The sequence below is a fragment of the Carlito syrichta genome, unplaced genomic scaffold, assembly GCF_000164805.1.
Source record: "Carlito syrichta isolate Samal-C Ts95f unplaced genomic scaffold, Tarsius_syrichta-2.0.1 Scaffold314806, whole genome shotgun sequence".
NCBI lineage: Eukaryota > Metazoa > Chordata > Mammalia > Primates > Tarsiidae > Carlito > Carlito syrichta.
In genome coordinates, this window is record NW_007258902.1 from 362,609 (window position 1) to 385,968 (window position 23,360).

Genomic DNA, 23,360 nt, shown 5'->3' on the forward strand with positions numbered 1-23,360 from the left:
CAGGACAGGGAACAGCAAGCGCAAAGGCTGTGAGATGGAAGAGGGCTTGACATGTCCCTTCCACAGTTTGATTACAACACTCTGTGGGGAGCAACGGTTCGGAACACTTTCTGAGGACACACCGAGGGGAAAAAAGCCCGAGTGGTGAGATCTTGGTCGATATCTTGAGTGACAGGTTTTCAAGTTCCTGGAACAGACAAAGGTTCAACAGAGTGCCATGGAGCCGTTAAACTGAGAATAAACTCAGGCGTTAATTGAATGTTGCAGTGATCATTTTGGAATGCAGTGATCCATGCCACAAGATCACATGCCTACCAAAGAATTCACACATGTCACGAGAGTGTTCCTTTGATCTAGTTTATGTTTGTGAGGATGGCAGGATAGTCTTTAGGTAGAGGTAGGTTTCTTCATAACATGCTTCTTTTGTGCATGATTGTGACTTTTTGTAGAAAGAATTTCAAATGATCAACAAAGACCTTCTTCCCTGAGGTGGGTATTCCCTGTATATTCCCACTTATTTATTTCCTTTGAAGACTGGGTTAGTAAAGAAGGGTGGAGAGGTTGAGGAAAACAAAGTATGAAAAGAACATAAATGATTTGATGGTTGGAGTCTACCTAGAATGCAAGGGACTTTAAGCATCAATTTGCTGAGCATATTTCAGGGCTTCTAAAAGCAACCACATCTAACCTATTAAATAAGCCTGCCAAGGGAAATATTTATATTGTTTTTTCCCTATAAATCTAGTTTTCTAATTTGTTTTACAATTTGACCTTCCTTTGCAGCTTGAGTACAAGCTCTGGCATTTAAGAATTATTTAACTGCAGGATATACTAAAACCTCTGTCATCAAGCTAGAATATATTATTTTTGCATTTATTAGAATTGAGCTTCTTATTTGGGACATTTTCGGGCATACTTGACACCACAACATAGCAGATAGTGACAAAAGAGACTTTTAGGGTATTATTCCGTCTTACGCACCTAATATCATTAGATTTGGAAGACTTCCTCACATATCTGTCCAAATACCTCTGAGGTACATTCTAAGTTTTGTTTTGTTTTGGGTTTTTTTGAGTTGGAGTCTCACTCTGTCGCCCAGACTGGAGTGCAGTGGCCGCTCCCGGCCTCTGCAGCCTCGGCCTGCTGGGCTCCGGCGATCCTTCCGCCTCAGCCTTCCGAGTAGCCGGAATTACAGGCGCGCGCTACCACGCCCGGCTGATTTTTGATTTGTTGTAGAGATGAGGTCTCGCTGCCCAGGCGGGTCTGGAACCCGCGGGCTCAGGCAATCCACTCACCTCAGCCTCCCAAAGGCGCTGGATTACAGGCTGAGCCACCAAGCCCGGCTCATTCTAAGTTTCAAAATGCATTTATACTTAGGGATACCTTTGGCTTAAAAGAAGGACCACCTAACAATTAATTTTACTTTTAATCTATTGTGCTGTTGCCTTTACTTAGATTTAAGCAGAATTGCAATATGTGTCATTTCAATCAGTCTTGAAATTAAAACACAAGGTGTTTATGCTACCCATCTCCTAAAACTCCACTTACTAGTTGAATTTTTCATATTTGCTAATATTTACCTCACCCACGGGCAAAACCTACATTAATAAGCACATTTATGTGGTGTGTTTTATCTCCAACTACTTTATAGATATATCGTGGGAGTTAGCTCACTGCAACTGAAGTTAAATGATTAGTAACTCTGATAGAGATGCATTTATGCAAATTATAATTATAGAGTCTAGAAAGGACCCTGAGGTCTTATCATCCTAAAAAAGAAAACAACAACACTCTGCTGAAAATAAATCATAATATGCTAATCAAATATAACCAAAATTCCACTCCTGCCTATGATCCCAATACCCATATTATAAACATCATTGACAAGTGAGGATATGACACGAGATGTCAACCCTCAGAAAGGGAATCATTAAGTCTAGCGGGCATTAAGGTGTGTTTTAAATCATCTTCCTGATTTGGGGGATGATCACCTGTTGTACCTATTGACAGCTGGGGCTGTCATGTTATTATGACTTCTGGAGACACTGAAGTAATCAGTTGGCTGACTGTAACTATTTTTCTTATGATTTTTATCTGTTGTCTTATTTAATCGTCTCAGAATCTCCATTCTGTACATGAGAAGCAGATGGTACTTTGCCTTTTTATCCTCCTTTCATTTATGTCATTGCTGAATGAAATTTAAGGATGATGTTGACATCCTAAGGCAAGTAGGCAAAGATATACAGTTTCTTCTTTATTTAGAGAAGTTTTCATTATGTGAAAGTAGCAACATTCTATATATTGCTGTCCACAGAAAGGAGTAGGAGGCTAATTATGATTGGACACTTCATCAATTCTTTATGACCTTCTTTTAAAAAATGAACAGCCACCATGAAGCTTTTGGGGACATGAAACCTAGTAGAGTAAATAATCAAAAAAAGATACACAGCATTTTAATACACCAGGGTGTCTAATTATGAAAGAGTTTGTACTTACTTGCCAAGTGCAAAGCACTCCATCTTGACTGTCGTCCCCTTAGCAGCTGTGACCGTGAACGGAAAATGGACCTCAATTTTCGGCTCATATTCTCCCATCACACCTTGGAAATAAAGAATAGCCTTTAAATATTAAATAAATGTTACACGTGTTTTTTAATCTTGGAGATGGCACACTAAAAATCATGGTGGTTTGGTTATTAGTGACTGCTTGATGACTGCTAAATGTTTTGAAACATTGAAACAAGAAGCACACTTCGGCTCAATCATGATGATGCAATCCTAGTCTTCCCTCGAGAACTGGATTGTCTGCATGTTCAGTGCCATTTAAAGTAATAATTATTGAAAGTGTTAGTCAATGCTGATAGTTCAGTTACTAATTATTCTCCCCCCCCCAAAAAAATACATAACCATGGATATTTCTCATGGTAAATAGTATTTTTATTTTTAAACAAAAAGTTATCAAAAAAATATTCTTTATCATTGCCAAATGAAATAATATCTATTTTGAGTCTCATAATTTATTGACTATCACATGCATGACATTTTTCTTAGTGTCTTGGGAGTTTCAGAGATTAATCAGGTATGTTTTCAAACACACAGCAAGCATATCTTTAATGAGAGAAATAATATACTGTACATCCAAGTATGGGAGAAAAACTATTTTTGGAAGATAAGAAACAATCATTATTGTGAATTAGGTATTAAGTATTATGCATATCTGAGATGATCATAAGTGTTTGGATAGGTGGAGAAAAGATTGGAAATAAAGTAAATGGAACTATTGGGACAAAGATAAAGAGATGGGAAACCACCAGAAATAGAAATATCAGGTTTTTTGACATGTTGGGGTGTGAAGGGAAGTGATACCGGATACATTTAGAAATACATAAGCTCTCAAGTTTGTACAACGTTTCAGGCCCTTTACAATCTAGAGATGCCTCTGAATGATACCAAATTATTACTGATACTATTGACTAATAGGAGACAGATCTGCATATTCTCTCTTATCTCTTCCAACGGATGCTTGTGAATTGTAGAGAATATGTTCTCTTGTTGCTATAGTACTGAAGAATGACTCAAAGATAGGGTCCTCATGGGAGGGTTCAGAAAGTAAACTGGCCCAGGCCAGCAGAGCCTCTGGTGTTCTTCAGATGATCTCCATTGTGGCCAGTGACATTGTTAAGTCCCACTCGAGGGCCCGGTGCTGGCTAATATCTGAACTCTATATTAAAAATAAAATAAAAAGGTGTGAACAAGAGGCTTTCGATAACATTTATGAATTTGAGTTACGCTGTAAGAAATTAGAACTCATTTTAAAAATTTTAACTCTGAGAGTCATGCTATAAGGACAGAGGAGAAAGCTCTTTAGGTGTGTCTTGCTCTTTCCTAATTCATCACATTGCACAGTTCAGTTTTGTTTTACATTTCATGGGCTAATGATGTCAGAACTAAAGCTGACCTTAGCTTATATCATTTGCCCTCTTTCTTTCAAAGAAGAAAGAACTGAGAGTCAAAGAGATCAAGTAAACTGGCCCGAGGTCCTACAGAAAGCTGTTGGTGGACATGCAGCAAAAATAGGAATTTTCTGACATTACATCCAGGGCTATTTTCCTGACATCACAGAGCATAAAGTCTAGGCATATGCTGTGGACTACATTAATTGTTGACTATTTGTCATAGCTACATGGTTTATTTTAGCTGTAATTTTTAATATCTCAAATCATATGCAGCTTAGCTTATAATTGCTGGCAGGGTTTGATACAGAAAGGAGAGAGAAACAGCCTCATAGCTATGTGCCTGTAACTTGGTAACCACAAATCTGAAAGGGCTTGCGCATGATATTTACCTATTCTATAGAAGTCACCTGGAGGCCCAGCAGGGAAAGACATTGGTTGATTCTTGTGGGAGGCATGCTGACCATCGGTGAAGAATCACAAGCAGTTTTATAATCAAATCAACCAGCTAATTATTCAAATTCCTATTGATGCTTGCAATTGCATTGGTTAAGAGTGATGACTATGTTGTTTTCAATCTGACTAGGTCACCTGCATCCCATGACTCATTATTGAGAATATGCGCACCCTTCAGAGACCATCCTAGGCCAGAGGCCTCTCCCTGAGGGAGGGAGGGAGCAGTCTAAGTCCGAACAATACCCCACAGTGTCCATAAGAAGACCAAAATATTGGACTTGTCTCTTCAGTCAACATAGCGCTTTGATCTTTGGGTTGCCCCTAGCATGGAGCTGAATATTGTCCAAGAGTCTCTGCAATGTGTCCTTGTCTTCTTCCCCATACCTGCCTCTTCTGGCTTACTTGGCTGCCCTACTTTAGAATTATGTGCCATTAGAAGATGACCTTAAATTACGCTTATTCCCAATAAACAGAAGCCTTCCAGCTGAGAGCACATTACTCTCCTTCTGTGCCGTTATGGTTGTTGATTTTCTTATTTATTCCAGTTACTTACAAAGAGTTGGGATGATTTTCCCTAAGTGACATGCAATTTGGAGCAATGTTTCTCTGAGCACATTTCAGTACCAGGGCCAATGACAACAGAAATATCTGGACAACTGATTAAAATTTCAAGCAAAAGAATCCAACTCTAAGCCGGATGATGAAGAATTTTTTGAAGGTAAAGTTATGAACTCTACATTTTAATAGTTTATCAGGGTGATTTTATGTACATTACAGATATGCAAAAATTTTACCTTTCTGGAATTTGATTTTTCTCATGTTACTTGTTATTCTGAGGAATAGAGCGTAATAGACTAATATGCCTAAAAGTATGGCATGTGGAGAGTCTGCAAACATATTGCATTCAGTGGGGACTTGCCCTAACATTAGAGTAAATTGTATTCAAACTGTATGTACTGGGGTTCCTATCAGAGCTGGGTTGTTTTCCTTATTGGCTGGGGCCCTGTTCAGATTAGTCAATGTCTATGTAATACCCATTGTTACACATTTCAAATGATAATTCTGTCTAACACTGATGGTAATACTCATTTCTAGGGTAAAGACTCATGTCCGGTGAGCCTTAAAAATTTGGATGAGTCAATGAGTTGGGAAGATGTAGCTGATCATTTTTTTAGCCTGAATAATGGGTGTTTGCATTTTTGCCTTCAACATCTTTGCCAACTGTATTCAACACCTATTCCTTGTCTTCCCAAACGAGCAGGTATCTTCTCAGTGCCTTATTTGAGAAATGCTTCTTCCATCTTGTCTCTGTGAGTTGAATAGAAGCCACTATCTTTCTGTATGGCTTCTGCCTTCCAGACTGCAGTTATTAACTTGCTATGGACACCTGGCCCAAGCTTGGCTAGTTAGGGTACCCCATCTGACACTTGGCCAGTTAGGGTACCCCATCGCCCTGTTCACAGTGATTGATTCATGCATGGACAGCTGAGGTTGGAATTTTTTTCTAGGGGCCGGGGAGTCTGAGTCTCCGTACTTCCTTGGTGGCAAAAAAACAAAAATGAAAACAAAAACAAAGTAAAACAAAAAAAAGCCTGAGTGTCTGACAGCCACCAGACCTTCCATCACATGGAAGGAAGTATCTGCCATTGAAAAGAAGCCAATTTAGATAGAATTGAGTCAATACAGTTAAAGGAGAGATGAAAAGAGAAGAGTATTGGTTGCCTGCCAGTTTTACCTGAGATTTGGCTTCTTGCCTTTCTCTCAGTTAAATAAAATACATTCCTTATTTTGGTTGAGTTTTTCATGTTGAGTTTGTCAGTTGCAACCAAGAGTTCTGATTTATTTGTCAATGTGCCCAGCATAACCAGAAGTGACCCCATGTCAGTTTCTCTCTCATACCTATCTGGATTCTGAGTCTATCATATTCAAAACAATGGACCAGGCAGGCAAAGGATAAGACATGGTGGTGGTGGGATAGGGGCCAAAACAAAGCAACGCATTAGATTCGTTCTATTTGTAAGCAATGTACATTTTAGTAGAGAATTTAAATTCTAGCAGAAGATATAAAATATAAACTACATAAATACAAATAAACAATACAAATATATTCTAATATGAAAGATAAATTGCTATTCTTCCCTTAAGATGCCTTAGCAATTATTTGATAAATTTGCATGAATGCTCATTGAGAGATAGAGTTTAAGGAATCAATGGGCATCTGATTTTACTTAGGGATATTTGTAGATGATATATATCTCCATTGTTATTAGTGATTTCATATTGGTAAATTGAACACACAGGAAAGATAATAAAGATGTCCCTAGGCCAAGTATCAACCTGAAGTCTCTATAAACCAAAGTATAGTCTGCACCTTATGTGGTATGTACATTTAAATGCACTGAAATTACTAAATGTAATGTCTTGGATATTTCCTTTGATTTTACCAGAAATGTATATGTGACACCAGAGTTCTCTACATTATTTTTATGCTTTAGTACTTGAGTTTCAATGGATGTTTCACTCATGCTCATTTTTTGTTACTGTCTTGAAAAACCTGAATATAAATATATAGTCCTTATGTAAGGTAATGAAATGCTAACTAAAGTGAATAAAAATGTCATAATGAAAATAATAATAATAGAAGTGAGAGAGAAGAAAGGAAATGACTAGTGCACATTATGCCTAGTAATATTGTACTATGCGTGAGACATGTCATTGTATTTGTTCTTTCAGGATACGTTAACTACTAACCTGTGCTTTGCAGATAAATGATACAATTCACAACTACAGCCCTATCTGAGTTGAAGCCTTGAGGCATTCACAAAACTCTGGGTTCTAGTTTTCTCATGTACGATGAGTGCTCTAATGCACTTTGGGCTTAGAAGTCTAGTAGTACGTTATGGAGTATATATTATATGTCAGTATATCTCTCATAAATTCATATGTCAAAATTGTGGGGAATTTTAATCATTTAGAAATGTGTCTAGATGCTCTCTCTTCAATTTTCTAATGAGCCACTGGGAAGTAACAATTTCAGGAGCCTGAGTAGATAGACAACATACTGTTTTCTCACCTGAAGAAGTTTATGTTACCCTGAATTATAGTTTCTTGAGGTGAGTCATGGCTATGTAAATTAAGGACTGAAGAATCTGCTGACAAGAGGAAATAAATGGTTGTGTTATCAACAAATAAATGCAATATTATGAATGTGATTTATACAGGGGGATTGAAAAAAACTAGAGAGTTTTATCATTAGGAGAAAATGTTTTTCATATATATACTAAAAATCAGAGAAGTCAATAAATTTATTTTCCCATCCCAAGCATCAAGAACAAATTGATCAAGGGGCTGACTCATACTGTAATTGCTTTCCTCTGATTCCTAAATTTTAAGACTTATTTTCTTCTCCTGTTCTTGCCACCATGATTTAGGAAAATATACTCATCTCTCTTCACCATCATATGAGGGCTCATTTCATGTGCATCAATAACTTAGAAAAAGATCTTATCAATTTAAGGCCTGAAGAGAGCAACTATATATTTTCCCCAAACATATAAGCTGTCTCTGGCATTAAAACATGTGCTAGATAGAGCAAACTTTGAAAATTTGATAACAAGAGATTGAATAGTCACATTGAATGAGAAATTTGTTGAAAAGTTTTCCTTTTTTAAAAAAAGAAAAGTAGATGTGTTTACTATTTTTATAAATTTCTATGCATGGAATATAGAAACTCTGTAATTATACTCATATAACAAAAATGGATGTTTTATAAAAGTTTACTATTTAAAACTCTTATGGGTAATTTTTTAAAAGAAGTTTAAGTTTTTTTTGACTGTGTGAAGAGTGTGTGTGTCTGTCTGTTTGCATAAAAATTGGAGCCTTTTGAATACTAAAAACAAGGAAAAATTTAGCACTCTGATTTTTAGGAGCTACCACCAAGACATATGTGAATATGATTCAGAAAGACAGGCCAAATATTGAATAAACTAGAATACTCATTTCAACGGCCAAGAAACCTTTTTTGAAAGAAAGTATGGGCCCAGTGAAAATGGAAAAAGAACAATACATACTTCCCTCAAGAATTAAATCAAAATAAAAAATAGTGCTTCCAAATGACATGTTAATGTTCAATTCAACAGTTAAATGCTTTGATGATCTCTAAGTAACTCTATAGGACTCTTCCACCCTAATCAGAGTTGGTACTTTTTTATTGTGATTGAACTAGAAACTGGTTTCTATACAATTTACTCTAACATTTCTGTCTATCAGAAAATTTTTCCCATTAAAAGAAAGAAAACATGCCTCATCAATAGAATGGACTTTACTCAATGTATTAGACAGCATAAATAGCTTCACTCACAGTCCATTCTACAAAACTAACAGGATGCAGTGAGAGATAAATGACATAAACCTGTGTCAAAACAAATCTAGTTATAAGGAAGACATTTCTATACACACGCACTACCTGGAAATTAGAGAGAGTATATTCAAAGTGGACGGTAGGACTAAGACGATGGGAGCATAGAAAAACTATGCATAACAGCTAAGTTACATTTTTCGGAAAGAAATAAAGGAAACAGTCATGAACTCCTGTTGCTAAAATTCTTGGAACTATTCGAACTCAGGTAGGGACCAGTTCCAGTGTCCGTAAAGTCATAGCATATTACAGACGCTCATCTTGGAGTTCTCCATCTCCTTTCTCTTATCATATTATGTATTTCCTGAAAATTAAAGTCCCTTAATGAGGTACACTTGAGTGAGCTTCTGTTCCCTGCCACTACCGAGAACACTCATCCACACTGCTTTTTATTTCTATAGTTTTATAATCCTTCAGAAGGATTGTTCCTGCCAGAAATGTTTCTTATCCATAGCTATCTACCAATCCATACAGTAATCACCAAGAAGTCAGGGAACTTAAAATATCCTGGAGGAATTAGTTCTGGCAGCTCAGTAGATCAGCTGTCTGGTTGCATAGCTCTGGGAGAAAACGTCACAAATGAGTTGTTTTAAACTATTGTCAAAAGTTTATTTTTACACTTTAATCTGCACAGATTATTTTCTCACTGCAGTCTTGTCATTGAGAATGCCAGCATTCCTGCTGTTACCACTCACGTTTGAGATATAAGACATACCAGCCCCTGATTTCCTCTGTAAACAATTCACCATATATTTTACAAACTTTTATGGATTTCAAAGCCTCTATGCATGCTATGGTTCAAAGGAGAAATGTTTCCGGAGGGGGAATGGCAATTATCATAGCCTCATCACAGGCTTTACATGTAGATGTAAAGAGAGAGGGAATAAACATTGACTGAACACCTGTTACAAGCTGGTGCTTTGTGAAATGTATGTAAGTCAATTGTCATTAAAAACTTACAAAGCACAGTAAGGTAGATATGATTATCTCTACTTTAAATAAGATAAAATTGACTGCTGTAGCGATTAAGTAACTCCCTCGACATCACTGAGCTATCAAATAACAGGAAAGGAGTTCAAACTCAGGTCTATATTAATCTTGAAGCCACTTCCCCTCACCATTCTATGCTGCATCCCAAAACATCCTTGTTGTTTGCAAAGTGGAATTTATTAAGTCAGTTCCAATGTAGAAGACAATTAAGTTTTACTTTAAATATTACTTTTTCAGAAAAGTCTTTCCCGACTCTCTATGCTTCCCTCCTACCTCATCAGGTTAATCTCTCTCTCTCTCTCTCCCTCTCTCTCTCTCTCTCTCAGATAGATAGAAAGATAGATAGATAGATAGACAGACAGACAGACAGACAGACAGATAGATAGATAGATAGATAGATAGATAGATAGATAGATAGACATAGCACTCTGCAATTTCTTTCTTTCTTTTTGTTTCCATAAAACTAACCACGACCAATTGTTCAATTTGATCACGCTTCTATCCGTTTGATCAATGCATTTTCTCTTCCAATCTATATTCTCAACTAGGACAGAGATCACATCATTTGGTTACCTTGGCATTCTCAGACAGTGCCTGGTATAAAGTCAATACTCAAGAATATCTGATGACTGAATTAATGAATCTACTTGTTATTTAATACATGGAAGATGTATGCTGGGTGAACAGAAGCTAAGAATATTTTATTTTTGTCAATGTATGTGTTATGTTTTGTTTTAAGGAAATTTTAAGACAATTTTCTAACCTGGAATAATAAAAACCTACATTTTGTTTTGATTATTGTGATATGGTCACATGATAATAAGGCATATGTCATGAATGACTAAGCTGATAATGTCTCTCCATTTCTCCAGTCAATTATCAAATTCTATCCATTTGGTTCCTATTACATCTTTCTCAACCATCCTTTTACCTTCATACTGACTTGTCATGATTTAATTTGAATTCCTTGTCATGCAGCCTATTAAGCTTTGGTGATGTGAAGACCCTTGGTGTCCTTCGCAAGAACGAAGGTTATTAAAGCTTCATAAGATTAGGTATAAGAAAAAATAGGAGAGAAATGTGAGATAGAGTTCAGATAACTCTTGGAAGATGTTCTGCTATCAAAGAGAGCAGAGAAAATAAGATGGAAACTGAAGGGAGCTATGGAAACAAGAAAGCGTGACTTTTAGAATAATACCTCTTCTCGTAATGACAATTATTCAGTGTGGAGGGTAAAATCATATTTGCAAAAGCAAGAAGGAAGAATCACAGATGCCAACTCCTTGAACTAGGTAAGGGGGTGGGATCCAGTGCACAGAACTGTCAAGAACGATTTATTAGCTGCAAGAAGACATAAGGAAGCATATACAGATACAGGTAAAATGTTATAATTACCATTTGAAAGATTAATAAAACTATAAAGTTAAGGCAAAACAATCTTTGTTTAGAGATCTACTGTCATCTGTAATGATACAACCATGGCATGAATAAGACATAGACTGAAGTTGGGGTTAGAAATTTGCCCATAAGTAAAATATGATCAAGAGATTAAAAATATGGAGTTGATAACTTACAGAGGAGGGAGATTATAGTAAATGACTATGGAATCTAAGCTGGAAAGAGAAGACATCTGAGGACATGAGGATGTGATAGACAATAAAATAGTGAGTTGATCAGAGGAACGAGGGTCTAAAAGGACTGAAGAATTGTTCAAGTGGAAAGTTAACATAAATACTTGGAAGGAAAGGAGTACACAGTTCAAGCCATTATTTTAGTAAATATCTCATTGCATTATAATGTCGTTTACTTGTCTGTAGGCTCTTCCCCATTCTCTTATAAGCAGAGAGGGTTTAACTTGAAACTGAGATTTTGGTGATGGTAGAATGATCGGTAGTGGCAAGATTCAGGCTATTTCCACAGGAATGGATGGCTAAGGTAGACGGGAGAACCCGTTCATGGGGGAGTACGGAGGTCAAGAAACAGGGGCCAGGACATTGGACGGATCATTGTTATACACATGAGCATCACCCAGACATTGACAGAATAATGTTTGTAATCAGTGAGGAGGACTGAACCAGGAGAGTGAGAGCTTCTTACACGAGGACTGACGACAACCGAGAGAAAACATGCCACGACTTCTTTGTCGCTCCTTACTAAGGTCCAAATGTCGTAGTTTTTCACTCCAAGACCTCAGTGTTCTAGTCCTAAGTTATCTTTTTGACTCTTCCTCTTCAAGCATCAATATTCCATGTGACAGAAATCCTTGCTGTTTTCCAAGCACGCTTTATCCTTAACTGATTATGAGCCCTTACACTTGCTCTTGGTCATTGTCTAAGCATATCTCCATATGATCTCATGCCCACTAAATCGCGGCTTATCAGCAAGTTTCACTTCAAACTGTATCTCATAAAAAAGGAAGAAAGAACACACAAAAAATCCCCCTCATTAAAAACCAAAAGTTAAAACCCCTCCCCCCCCACCCCCCAAAACTCCCCATATCTTCTGGAATTCCTGTAGTAAGAAATCATGTCCCAAACTGCCGAGTTGCTATGGGGGTTTATTTTGTAAATATCAATCATATTCTGCCTTGTATCAGAGTTATTCAAATGATCTTACTAGTCAAAACAATCATCATCAACTCTGGACTCTCCTTTCTAGGCCAATCTACTTCTGATTCCCCATCAGTCTTTGTTTCTGATGTCTTCATGGTTTTCTTTGGAAGGCTCAGGGCATGATAAGCAAATTCATCCTTTTGAGCAACTTTGCACTTAACTCTTAATGCTCTCTGTTCGTCAGAATGAAACATGGCTTTTTTGATATCATGTCCATTTGGGCTTTATTAGTCAATAGGACTGTGGCATGGTGTCAATCCATCACTTTCTCCAAAAGTCCTTTCAAGACTCCGGATCACCTCTCCAATCTATTTGACACTTCCTCCTACTTCTATGAGAGTTATTGTGCTGAAAACAAGTAAGCAACAACAACAACAACAATAAAGGAAAGCAAACAACAAAAATAATAAAGCGTTTTTATACTTACGAGTGGCTTAAGGGGTTCTGTTTACTCAATGTTTTAAAACATATTCTGAACCTCCTAGCATTGCATTCAAGCCCATCAACATTTGGATCTTACCAAATTTCTGCCATTTGATCTACATTTGATTGAACCCCTACTGTTTGATCAAATATCTACCATTTGATCCTGCTATCCCACTACTAGGTATCTACCCTAGGGAACAGAGGTAGTTATCTGGCACTCCGTATCTTTAAAATAAATAAATAAATAAAAAGTCCGTTAGCAACATTAAAAAAAAAAGAAAATGATATCTGCACCCACATGTTCATTACAACACAATTCACAATTGCAAAGATGTGGAATCAACCTAAATGCCCGCCCACTGATCAGTGTATAATGAAAATGTGACACACATATCATGGAATACTACGCAGCCATAAAAAAGAATGAAATCATGTCCTTTGCAGCAACATGGATGGAACTTGAATCATTCGTCTAAGTGAACTTAACAGAAAACCAAACACTGCAGTTCTCACTCATAATGGGAGCTAAACAGTCACAAAGATAGAAAGAATAGACACTGGGGGCACCATCAAGGGGGAGGGGAGCGAGGCTAGGGTTCAGAGACTACCTATGGCGTGCAATGTTCACATCTGAGGAATGGGCCACCTGAGACCCAATCCCCACCACTCCACAATATGTCCACATAATGTTCATGCGTGTGTACCCCTTGCATCTAAAATAAAGATGGGAAAAAAGTAACTGCTAGTCAATGGTTGGTATCAGATATAAAGAAGACTGATGCGATCACTACCCTGTAAACCCTTATCTTTTATTTAAGCTATGTGTGAGATAGGAATAGTAGTCATAATAGCAGCAGCAACAACTAAACATTGATTGTTAGCCAGGTGTGGTGGCATGTCCCTGTAGTTCTAGCTACTTGGAAGGCTGAGGCAGAAGGATCGCCAGAACCCAGCAGGTCAACGCTGGGGTGGCCGTGAGCGTGCCACTGCACTCCAGCCTGGACGACAGAGTGAGACTCTGATTCACAAAAAAATAAAATCAAATAAAAATTGATTGGACCACTGTACTCCAGCCTGGGTGAGTGCAGAGACCCTGACTCAAAAACAAAAACCAAAAAAACCCAGGGGCTCCAGCTTGCAGACAGTCAGTCATGGGACTCCTCAGCTTCCATAATCACATCGGCCAACTCCCAGAATAAATCCTCTCTCCTATATCTATATACATACTCTACTGGTTCAGTCTCTCTGTAGAACCCTAATGCAGGGTGTCTTTCAAATGTCTCAGTTTTTGATTCTGTATGGATGTATTTCTGTGTCTATGAGAAAAGGTTGTGATATTTTAAAAACAGATTAACCCGTGGATATATTGAAGTTCTGTTTACTTTTCAGTCGTTAAGAGGATGTTCATCTTAGGTCTTTGACATTGATGAAATGAAATTCTATCTTAAGCCTGTTAATGGCGATAAAGTAGATCACAATGTATTGTGGCAGGCATTTTTAACTCCACTGTCAGCTTAGACCAGTAACCTCGAGTTCTGTCCCGTAACCAAGAAGAGGAAGGAACGCAGACATCAAAAGCATGAGTGAAAGAAATACTTATTTCTTTGTTAAGCAACCAAGTTCTCCAGAAAAGAGAGGGGCCCCATTACCAGTGCTAGGAGTTTGTGGTTTTAGCTTATCTTTTCTGGGGGCGTTTCCTTTCATTTACATCTTATTCCCCTTTCCTTTCTTTTTTTTTTTTTTTTTTTTGAGTTGGAGTCTCACTCCATCGCCCAGGCTGGAGTGCAGTGGCCACTCCTGGCCACCGCAGCCTCGACCCGCTGGGCTCCGGCGATCTTTCAGCCTCAGCCTTCCAAGGAACTGGAACTACAGGCGCGCGCTACCACGCCTGCCTGATTTTTTGATTTATTGTAGAGATGAAGTCTCGCTGCCCAGGTGGGTCTTGAACCCACGGACTCAGGCAATCCGCTCACCTCAGCCTCCCAAAGGCGCGGGATTACAGCCTGAGCCACCAAGCCCAGCTTCCCCCTTACTTTCTAAGATCCAATTCTTATTGCTTCCGTGGGTCCTTGACCAAAGTCACTCCATCTTGAATATTACCCATAAGTACCGCAGAAAAGTCCCCTGGGTGGGGGGGGAGGGGATAAAGCCACAATGCAAATGATATGCTAATGCTATTATAATAAGCCAAGGTCAAGTCAGGACATTTAGTTCAGCTAGTGTGCCTGCATCTAAGTAGCAAAAAAACCCTTTTAGCAGTACATCCTGGGTTGGGAGGATGCTCTCAACCACATTTTCAGCTAACAATTATATGATGGGCGTGGTGCAGGGGACATTCTCACCGGTGTTAAGTCTCCTGAGACCCTCCCTCTCTGACTAACTGCTTCTGACTATGGTCTCTCTCGGTATTTGAGTTTTCCCCAGTCTTTGCTTCCAAAAAAAAAAAAAAATCGATTTTATCTTAGTGATATAATAATTGGACCAGATTAATCAATTTCCTCATTCTCTTTCTTTGTTGAACATATTTTTTAGTATGAAGCCAAAAATGAAAACAAAAGCCATTTGACCACCAAAGAAATATAATTATTGATTATAACTATTCATATTAAAAAGCAACAGCAACTAGGTACTGGTATTTAATAAGTTGTAAAATATATACTTTTTCTTCTTCCAAAAAAGAGTAAGTCAGCAGAGTATCCACAATGAAAGAGGACCCTCCTTTGCAAATTATCCTAGCTGTTTGGGTGTGAATTTATCAGAAGAGTACCAGAAGCAGGACTGTACCCATGGTGAGTGTTCACTGCTAATACACTGGTTACACAAATATTGAATTTCTAACCCTGAGCAGACTTTTGAGACCTGTTTGTTTGTTTGAGCTAACATTACCCGATCTCAGCTCAGCAAATTTGTTGGTTTCATAGGCTTAAATAGGTTTTATCAAATTACGGTTTGGGGAAGTAAGCAATTTCATTATACATTCAAATATAATCTGTAAAATCTTGTTTCTTATTCCTAATTGTTTTATGCCTTTTTATATAGCTGGTAATTAGCTTTGTAAATGACTTTTGTAGGTTGTAACTCACTTTCCCCTTATTTTTAAGTCATCTTTTTATAAGGTTTCTAAAGTTTCAGAGATAAAGTAAAACCTAAAATTACAATTAAAGGTCTAGTGTTACATTTCAGGTTATGCCTTAATCACTGTTACTCACAACTGATGATAATACACTAATGAAAATAATGCTCAATCCTTACATGGGTTTATTATGTTGTCAAGCACCCTTCTAAGGCTTTTAGCTATCATAACTCTAATTCTCATAATGCTTTGAATTAGTCTAAATATAATCCTCATTTTATCTCTGAGAAAACTAAAAATATAATCCTCATTTTATCTCTGAGAAAACTGACTCACAAAAGTTGAAAATTTGTCCAAAGTCACATGGCTATTACATACTAGAGCCAGAATATGAATTCAGGAAGTCTGGCTTCAGAATTTGTGTTGTTCCTCACGATGCTAAATGAACTCTATTCCGTGTATTTTGCAGTAGATCAGTGCTTTGGCTACAAAGATATTTTTCTATAGAAAATTGTAAGTAATGGTTTGGTTGCAATTAAACACGCAAAATACAACTTAGTTTTTAACAGCTGATCTATGGTGCTAATAGAGGTATTTTTGGCTTGGGGTCATAGAAACAAGCATCCTTATGGTTAAGGAGAGAAGAGAAAATAAACCATCACTCCTCATTTCATGGGCCTTTTTCACAGACACAGAGCCAGCTTCAGACAGAAACATGAAAGATTAAGGTGATTTATCTTATGTTTTGCCACGTTTCACTTCTTATTATTTGCCTTTCTCCCCAAGACTTTTGTATATGTTTTTCCCTCTGTTTGCAATGCCAGCTCAGAAATGGGACAATTGACAAACTATTTCTTTTTTTTTAATGTTTATTTATTTTAAATTTTATTTTATTTTAAAGATGTGGGGTACCATTCAGGATTAGGTACACAAGTGGTCATCATACAGGTAAAGTTTGGACCTCCCTTTGGTCCCCACTTCGCCTGGTTTGAGATCAGGTACCCTTATGGATGTTGTTTCCCTGTCCCCTGCTATTGTCAATCCCTTTCTTATAGTATTATGGCAAATGTTCAGGGTCCACTTATGCATGAGAACGTGTGTCACTCGATTCTTTGTTTCTGAGACAGACAAACTCTATCTGTCTTCAACACCGCATTCAAATGTCAACTTCTCTTTGCTGCTAGTGGCCCTCCAGGGTTAGGTTCCTGTCCTCTTTGCACCCCTGAAATGTGATCCCTCTTTATAATACTCTTCACACATTGTGAGATGACTTAAAAAATAAGCAAACAAATACGTACAAGCTTTACTGGGGTATAATTGTCATACAAAGAACCAGGACTCCCACTTCCGGCCAAGGTGGAGTACCAGGGACTAGAGTCTCGACCCTTGTAAATCTTCTACCTCCTAACGGTTTGGAGAAAATTGGGCTGCTTCCGGCTGATGCCTTTGCAGCTCTTAGAACCTCATCCAGGTTAGGAAAAATCAGCTCTCCCTTTTCTAGTGATGCTGACATGATGACAAGACCATTGTTCCACAATCCTAAAAAAAGATTTGAGATAGTTCTTCTCTGGCTGTGCTCAGCTCATGCTGCACGGCACTGGTTTCCAGGCTTCCCATTAGCTAGAAGTGCCTTAACGTTCCCCAAACATCATCATGGGACTAAGAAGAAACCTCCAGGCTTGGGATCTGGGAGAGAAAGGACCTTGGGAGAGTGATCTTTGGAAAACAGTAACTGTGTCTTCGGAAGCCTGACTGTTTCTGCAGATTTTTCCCAGCTCCTCCAGTCGCCCTGAGAAGGTTCACAAGACCCAGGATGAATGGGTTGAGCCAAACAGTGCAAAAACTCAAGGCTGCGAGGTGGTGTTTCAACAGGACCATCACCTTGTTACCTTCCCTTCTAGATTGTGGACTCTCTGAGGGCTGAAGGGTATGTCATGCTTAAATCTCCAGCACCAGAAAAGAACAAAAACAAAACAAAACAAAAAGCCTGTTCCAGATTCTTCATGTTTGTAATCATGCTAATCTGTAGGTCAATTCCAAAGGCAGCTATAATCAATGTTATATGAATCAAGACACCAATCTTTACAGAGAGAGGGTCACATTTTTTTTTTTTTTTTTTTGAGCCGGAGTCTCACTCTGTCGCCCAGGCGGGAGTGCAGTGGCCTCTCCCGGCCACCGCAGCCTCGACCTGCTGGGCTCCAGCGATCCTTCCGCTTCAGCCTTCCAAGTAGCTGGAACTACAGGTGCGCGCTACCATGCCCACCTCATTTTGATTTATTGTGGAGACGAGTTCTCGCCAAGTTGCCCAAGCGGGTCTTGAACCCTCGGGCTCAGGCAATTCACTCACCTCGGCCTCCCAAAGCACAGGATTACAGGCTGAGTCACCGAGCCCGGCTGGATCACACTGTTCAAATGAGCCCAAACTGGGATGACCCCTAATGAAGTCTGCCTCAAAATCTCTCGGTCTGACCCCATTGAAACAAAATGAATATGTTTTTTTAAATAAAGACACATCGCCTCCTGTGTTTACGTCACAGTTCTGTCCTAGCTCTCTTCCTATTCAACCCAAACGCCTTTTTTTCTCTGGGAAGCTCCCAGGAAGATGCTAAAAACCATAGGCTATACAATCAAGCATCGGTTAATGACAGGGATATGTTTGGAGAAGCACATCATTCGGCGATTTTTGCCATTCTGCAAACATCATAGCATGTACTGACGCGTACCTAGACAGCACCGTCCACTACACCCCTGAGCAGGATGGGCTAGCTTGTTGCTCTTAGGCCACACACCTGTACAGCATGTTACTGTACTGAAGACTGTAGGCCACTGGAACACAACAGTATTTGTGCACCTAAACATATCAAAATCTGGAAAGGTACAGTCAAAATATGGCATAAAAGATAAAAGTAGCCGGGCTCGGTGGCTCAGCCTGTAATCCCGCGCCTTTGGGAGGCTGAGGTGAGTGGATTGCCTGAGCCCGTGGGCTCGAGACCCGCCTGGGCAACTTGGCGAGACCTCATCTCTACAATAAAATCAAAAAATTAGCCGGGTGTGGTAGTGCGCGCCTATAGTTCCAGCTACTTGGAAGGCGGAGACGGAAGGATCACCGGAGTACAGCAGGTCGAGGCTGTGGTGGCCGGGGGTGGTCACTGCACTCCAGTCTAGGTGACAGTGAGACTCCGGCACACACACAAAAAAAGATAAAAGTGGGTACACCTGTATAGGGCACTTACCACACATGGGGATTGCAAGATTGAAGGTTGCTTTGGGAGAGTCAGGGAGTGATGGTGAGTGAATGTGAAGACCTGAAGATCAGTGCACCCTGCTGCAGGGTTTATAAACACTTAGGCACCATGCATTTTTTAAATTGTGGGGTACAATTCAGGGTTAGGTATACAAACACTCATGGTGCAGGTACCCTTGGTAGGCACACTGAATTTATTTTAAAATATTTTTCTTTCTGTAATAATAATCCAGTACTTTCTCAAATAATAATTTCTTTAATTATAATAAAAAAGAACCAAAAAACCTTCTGACTCTTTTTAAATGATGCTTAGCTTAAGACATACACACATTGTATGGTTGTGCATACGTATTTTCTTTCTTTATATTCTTTTTCTGTAAGCCTTTTTCTATTTTAATCCTTGCACTTAAAATAATTTTGTTAGAAATTAGACAAAAACACACACATTAACCTAGGCCCACACAGGGTCAGTATCATTAAGATGGAATGTTGACAACTGGAATTTTCAGCTTTGTTATTAAGTTATGAGACCACCACTGTACGTGTGGTCCCTCCCCGACGAAAGCATTGTTATGTGGCGCATACCTGTAATTCAACCAACATTACACTAAAGTGAAATTACCGATCCCGAATTCTCTCTGTGAAATCTTATTTTAAATAACATGCTGCTTATTCACCCGAACAACTATTTAACTGGTGAAGTTTTAGCCTGAGTGGTGTGTTACATGATGCAGAAGGAGAGGGTTTAGACGGTGGATCTGCTGTGTTTGGCCCAAACTGCCTGTGAGTCCCTTTCTGAGCTTAGAATCTCTAAGTTGTCCCATGGTTTGTTTTTTTTCCCCTACTTGTTTTCTTCTGTCGCCTCTGGATTTCAAGTTCTCTAAAAGTTTCTTGAGGATATGACTGTCATTTACACGAAGACAAAATCAGAAGGGGCTGTGGCAGTGGCCAACTTGTGGCCAGGCAGTTATTTACACATAGGAATAATTGACAAGTTGCCTGTCTGCAAGATTTGTGCAACATGTATTTGACCATCATGATGTTAGAATGACAGAAAAATATTTCTCTATGTTGACTTTCATTTATTTATCATACCAATGAGTGATAGAAACGTTCTTTAAGATTCTGGATTCAGAATAATCTTCGTTTTCTTTAATAATTGAAACTTTTTTTTTCAGCGGTCTGACCTTTGAAAAGAAAACCTACATTTAAAGAAAAAAGCGTGCTGTAACATTAAGCAGACCCTACTAATTATTAAAAAAATTAGGCTCTGTATTCTCTTGACACATATTTTGACAGATAATTAACACAGTGTGTAGCAGGCAACCTTATATTCTCTATAGATGGATTCTGTCATTCCCAAAGATCAGCATAACCCCATTTTACTTATGTGGGTTACTCCTTCCACTCTGACTTCACAAATTACACAGATTATCTCTTTCTTAGAGAATTCAGTATACCTGTCACAAAACGCACACCAATGAAGCTGAGAAGAAACAAATACCGATAGATTTTGTAAGGATTGTCCCCACTCACACCCTTTAAATGTGATTCCAGATCCTATTGAGGAAATGAATCCAAGACCCAATATGTCACTGATATCCTAAGGAAGGCGAATAATACAATAGAAACAAACTATCACTGGGCGTTAGAGATCTACTGATCTTCCACTGACTGTGACCTTGGGTGAGTCCTTGAATCCGTGACAGTCAAGCAATAAACCATCACGCTTAGGAGGGTGCTCTTTGGAGCCAGACAAGCGTAGGTAAGGGAACCCACTGCCTGTCTAAACCACAGATTCTTTAACTATAAAAGAAAGCGCGGAATGCTGTTTTGCTGTGATGAAATGAAAGGATGTATGAAAAGTTTGTTCAGTGCCTGGTGCATAGGAAAAATGATCGTCATTATCAAGCTTTCCCCTTACGCAGCTGCTATCTCTCCTCTCCAGCCCTGGAAGTTGAGCGTTATAGAATAGTAAGGTGAATCACTGAGTTTTAAAATATTTTGAATAATGGCAAGGTTATACTGGTGTAAGTGAATTATCTCCCGGTTTGTGTACTTTGAAGAACACAACACTCATTCGAATATATGAAGTTCAGCACATCCATTAAAAAAATGAATCAGTCTTGTTATTTTACGGTAAATTTGCAGAATACCTCTTTGGGATGAACTGTGGAAGAAACGCTTCTAAATATTACAAATCACTTTCCAGTGGTAGTTTTAGAACCCTCAATATCCGGAATGTGATTTTTTAATACTGAAGGATAAAGGTGATCACAAAATAATACATTTGTTATCCTTGCAGGATATTGACAACTTTAAAATATACACCAGAAGCTACTCAATTTTAGACAAATTAACTGAGACAAAATGTGAGAATTAGTTCAGAGGGGAAAAGTGGAAGGAAATAATTTAAAGTGATTCATAGGGAGCCTTAAGGTTATTTTTAAATAACTTACTGGATATTGAGAGAAAAATCAGGAAGGGCATATTCAGAACAGGAGTGCAAGGTAAGATAAGAAAAACTGGCAGCCATAGGAAAATAGACTATCTGATTAATAAAAGAAAGATTGTCCAAATAAAGTGAAAAGAAAACCATCTCCTACAGCAGCTCATTACAAGGTCACGCCTCCAGAAAGAGCATATTAATTTAAATTTTAATAAATCCCTTAAAGGTGTCCCAAAACCGTGAATTAAACACATTTTGCAATATTTTAAAGACAACTGAAAAATTGCAGAAATATCATCACCACTTGAAAAATCAGTATAAAGTCACAGTTACTCATTGAGATAAATACAATGTCAGGTACTCCCTAACCAGACTGAGCATGAAAATTCCTGTTTGTGCTAGTCAGAAACAACTCTGTTCTCCACTTTAGACCAACAGAGTCAGAATATCTAAGGAAAAGACCCAGGAATCTGTATTTTTAGTGAGATTCTCCAAAGCATGATTCCATTATAGCCTTTCATTCCCACTTTTCGATTGAAAATGCTCTGTAGCATAAAGAAGAGACTTAAAAACACGAACTATGTAATATTCTTTTAAAAACGTAGTGAGCAATGATTCATTCAGTAGTTCTCAAATGTACTGACTATATGAAATATCTGTGAGTACTGTGGGAAACGCAGATTTCTGGGATCTCTAGGGAAAGGAAACTTTGTATAGAGGACTTAATCTGTCTCTTTCTCCCAATCCTCTCTCCAAAGAAATGCCACAAACAGGATGACCTAGCTAGGTAAGTCCAGATGGTGCATTTGAAGACCTAGGTTCTCCTGACACCTCCCAGGAAAAGAGTAGGTCTAGGACTTTATTATTTTTGGAAATGAAGGAGTCATTTGGAGGCTGGTGAACACTTCATGGTCCGCTAACTGAGTGTGGTTCTGGGAGGACCTACGGACTCTTGGGACCCGGCAGAGGATGTGTTCTTGCACCTTGGAAGCAGAAGTCATTTGGATTTCATTATTTCTAGGACTTTCAGGCCAAAGAAGGCAGCCACTACCCCCTGGGGAGAGAGCAGAACAGAGACATTCCCTCTATGCTCAGCAAATGCTTCTTGCTAATTTATTCACCTTATAATGTCCTAGAGAGAAAAAAAAATACTTCTACAACTGCCTAGAAACTAGATTTGGCAGTTCTTGGGTATGATCCAATATTTCCATTTTGTAAGTGCTGTAGATTATTCTGACTCAAGTGTTTCAGGGTCACACGAGTGAATGCTGGCCTACTAGATACAATTCAGGTAGGCCTCCAGAATCTTTTGAATTTCTTATTAAATATTATTTTAAATAAAAAAAACCAACAGTGAAATTATCAGGAACAACCAATGTTTTGTTGCAGCTAGCGAAATACCTTGGGTATGGGAACCTACATGTTGGCAAAATAGAATAGTCCTTAGGGTTTGAGGTGGGACTGGAATTTGTTGCTTATTTTTCAAAGTATCTTAACACCTGAAGGGTTTCATAAAATCTCCAAATTCTCAGATGATACTGAGCTCTACAGGGTAGTGAATGAAACGTCAAGCTGGTAAATATAATTTGCATGGAGATATCATAAGGCTGTGTGGGTGGTATTATGAAAGTGGCAGATGGGCTTCAATGTGGACACACAGAAGGAAATGCTTTTGGAATAAAATCTAAACTGTGCTTATAATATGATAGGTTTTAGTCTTGTTTATTGTAACTAACGAGTT

At 38.5% G+C, this 23,360-nt stretch overlaps 1 protein-coding gene across 1 annotated transcript in view; it reads right to left on the reverse strand.

Annotated features, from left to right (window-relative positions):
- LOC103274562 (contactin-5) overlaps nucleotides 1–23,360 on the reverse strand; it is a 517,374-nt gene that overhangs the window by 329,463 nt on the left and 164,551 nt on the right. The window contains exon 6 of the mRNA XM_008072000.1: nucleotides 2,497–2,599. Coding sequence (XP_008070191.1) covers nucleotides 2,497–2,599 — 103 coding nt within the window. The remainder of the gene's footprint in view (nucleotides 1–2,496; nucleotides 2,600–23,360) is intronic.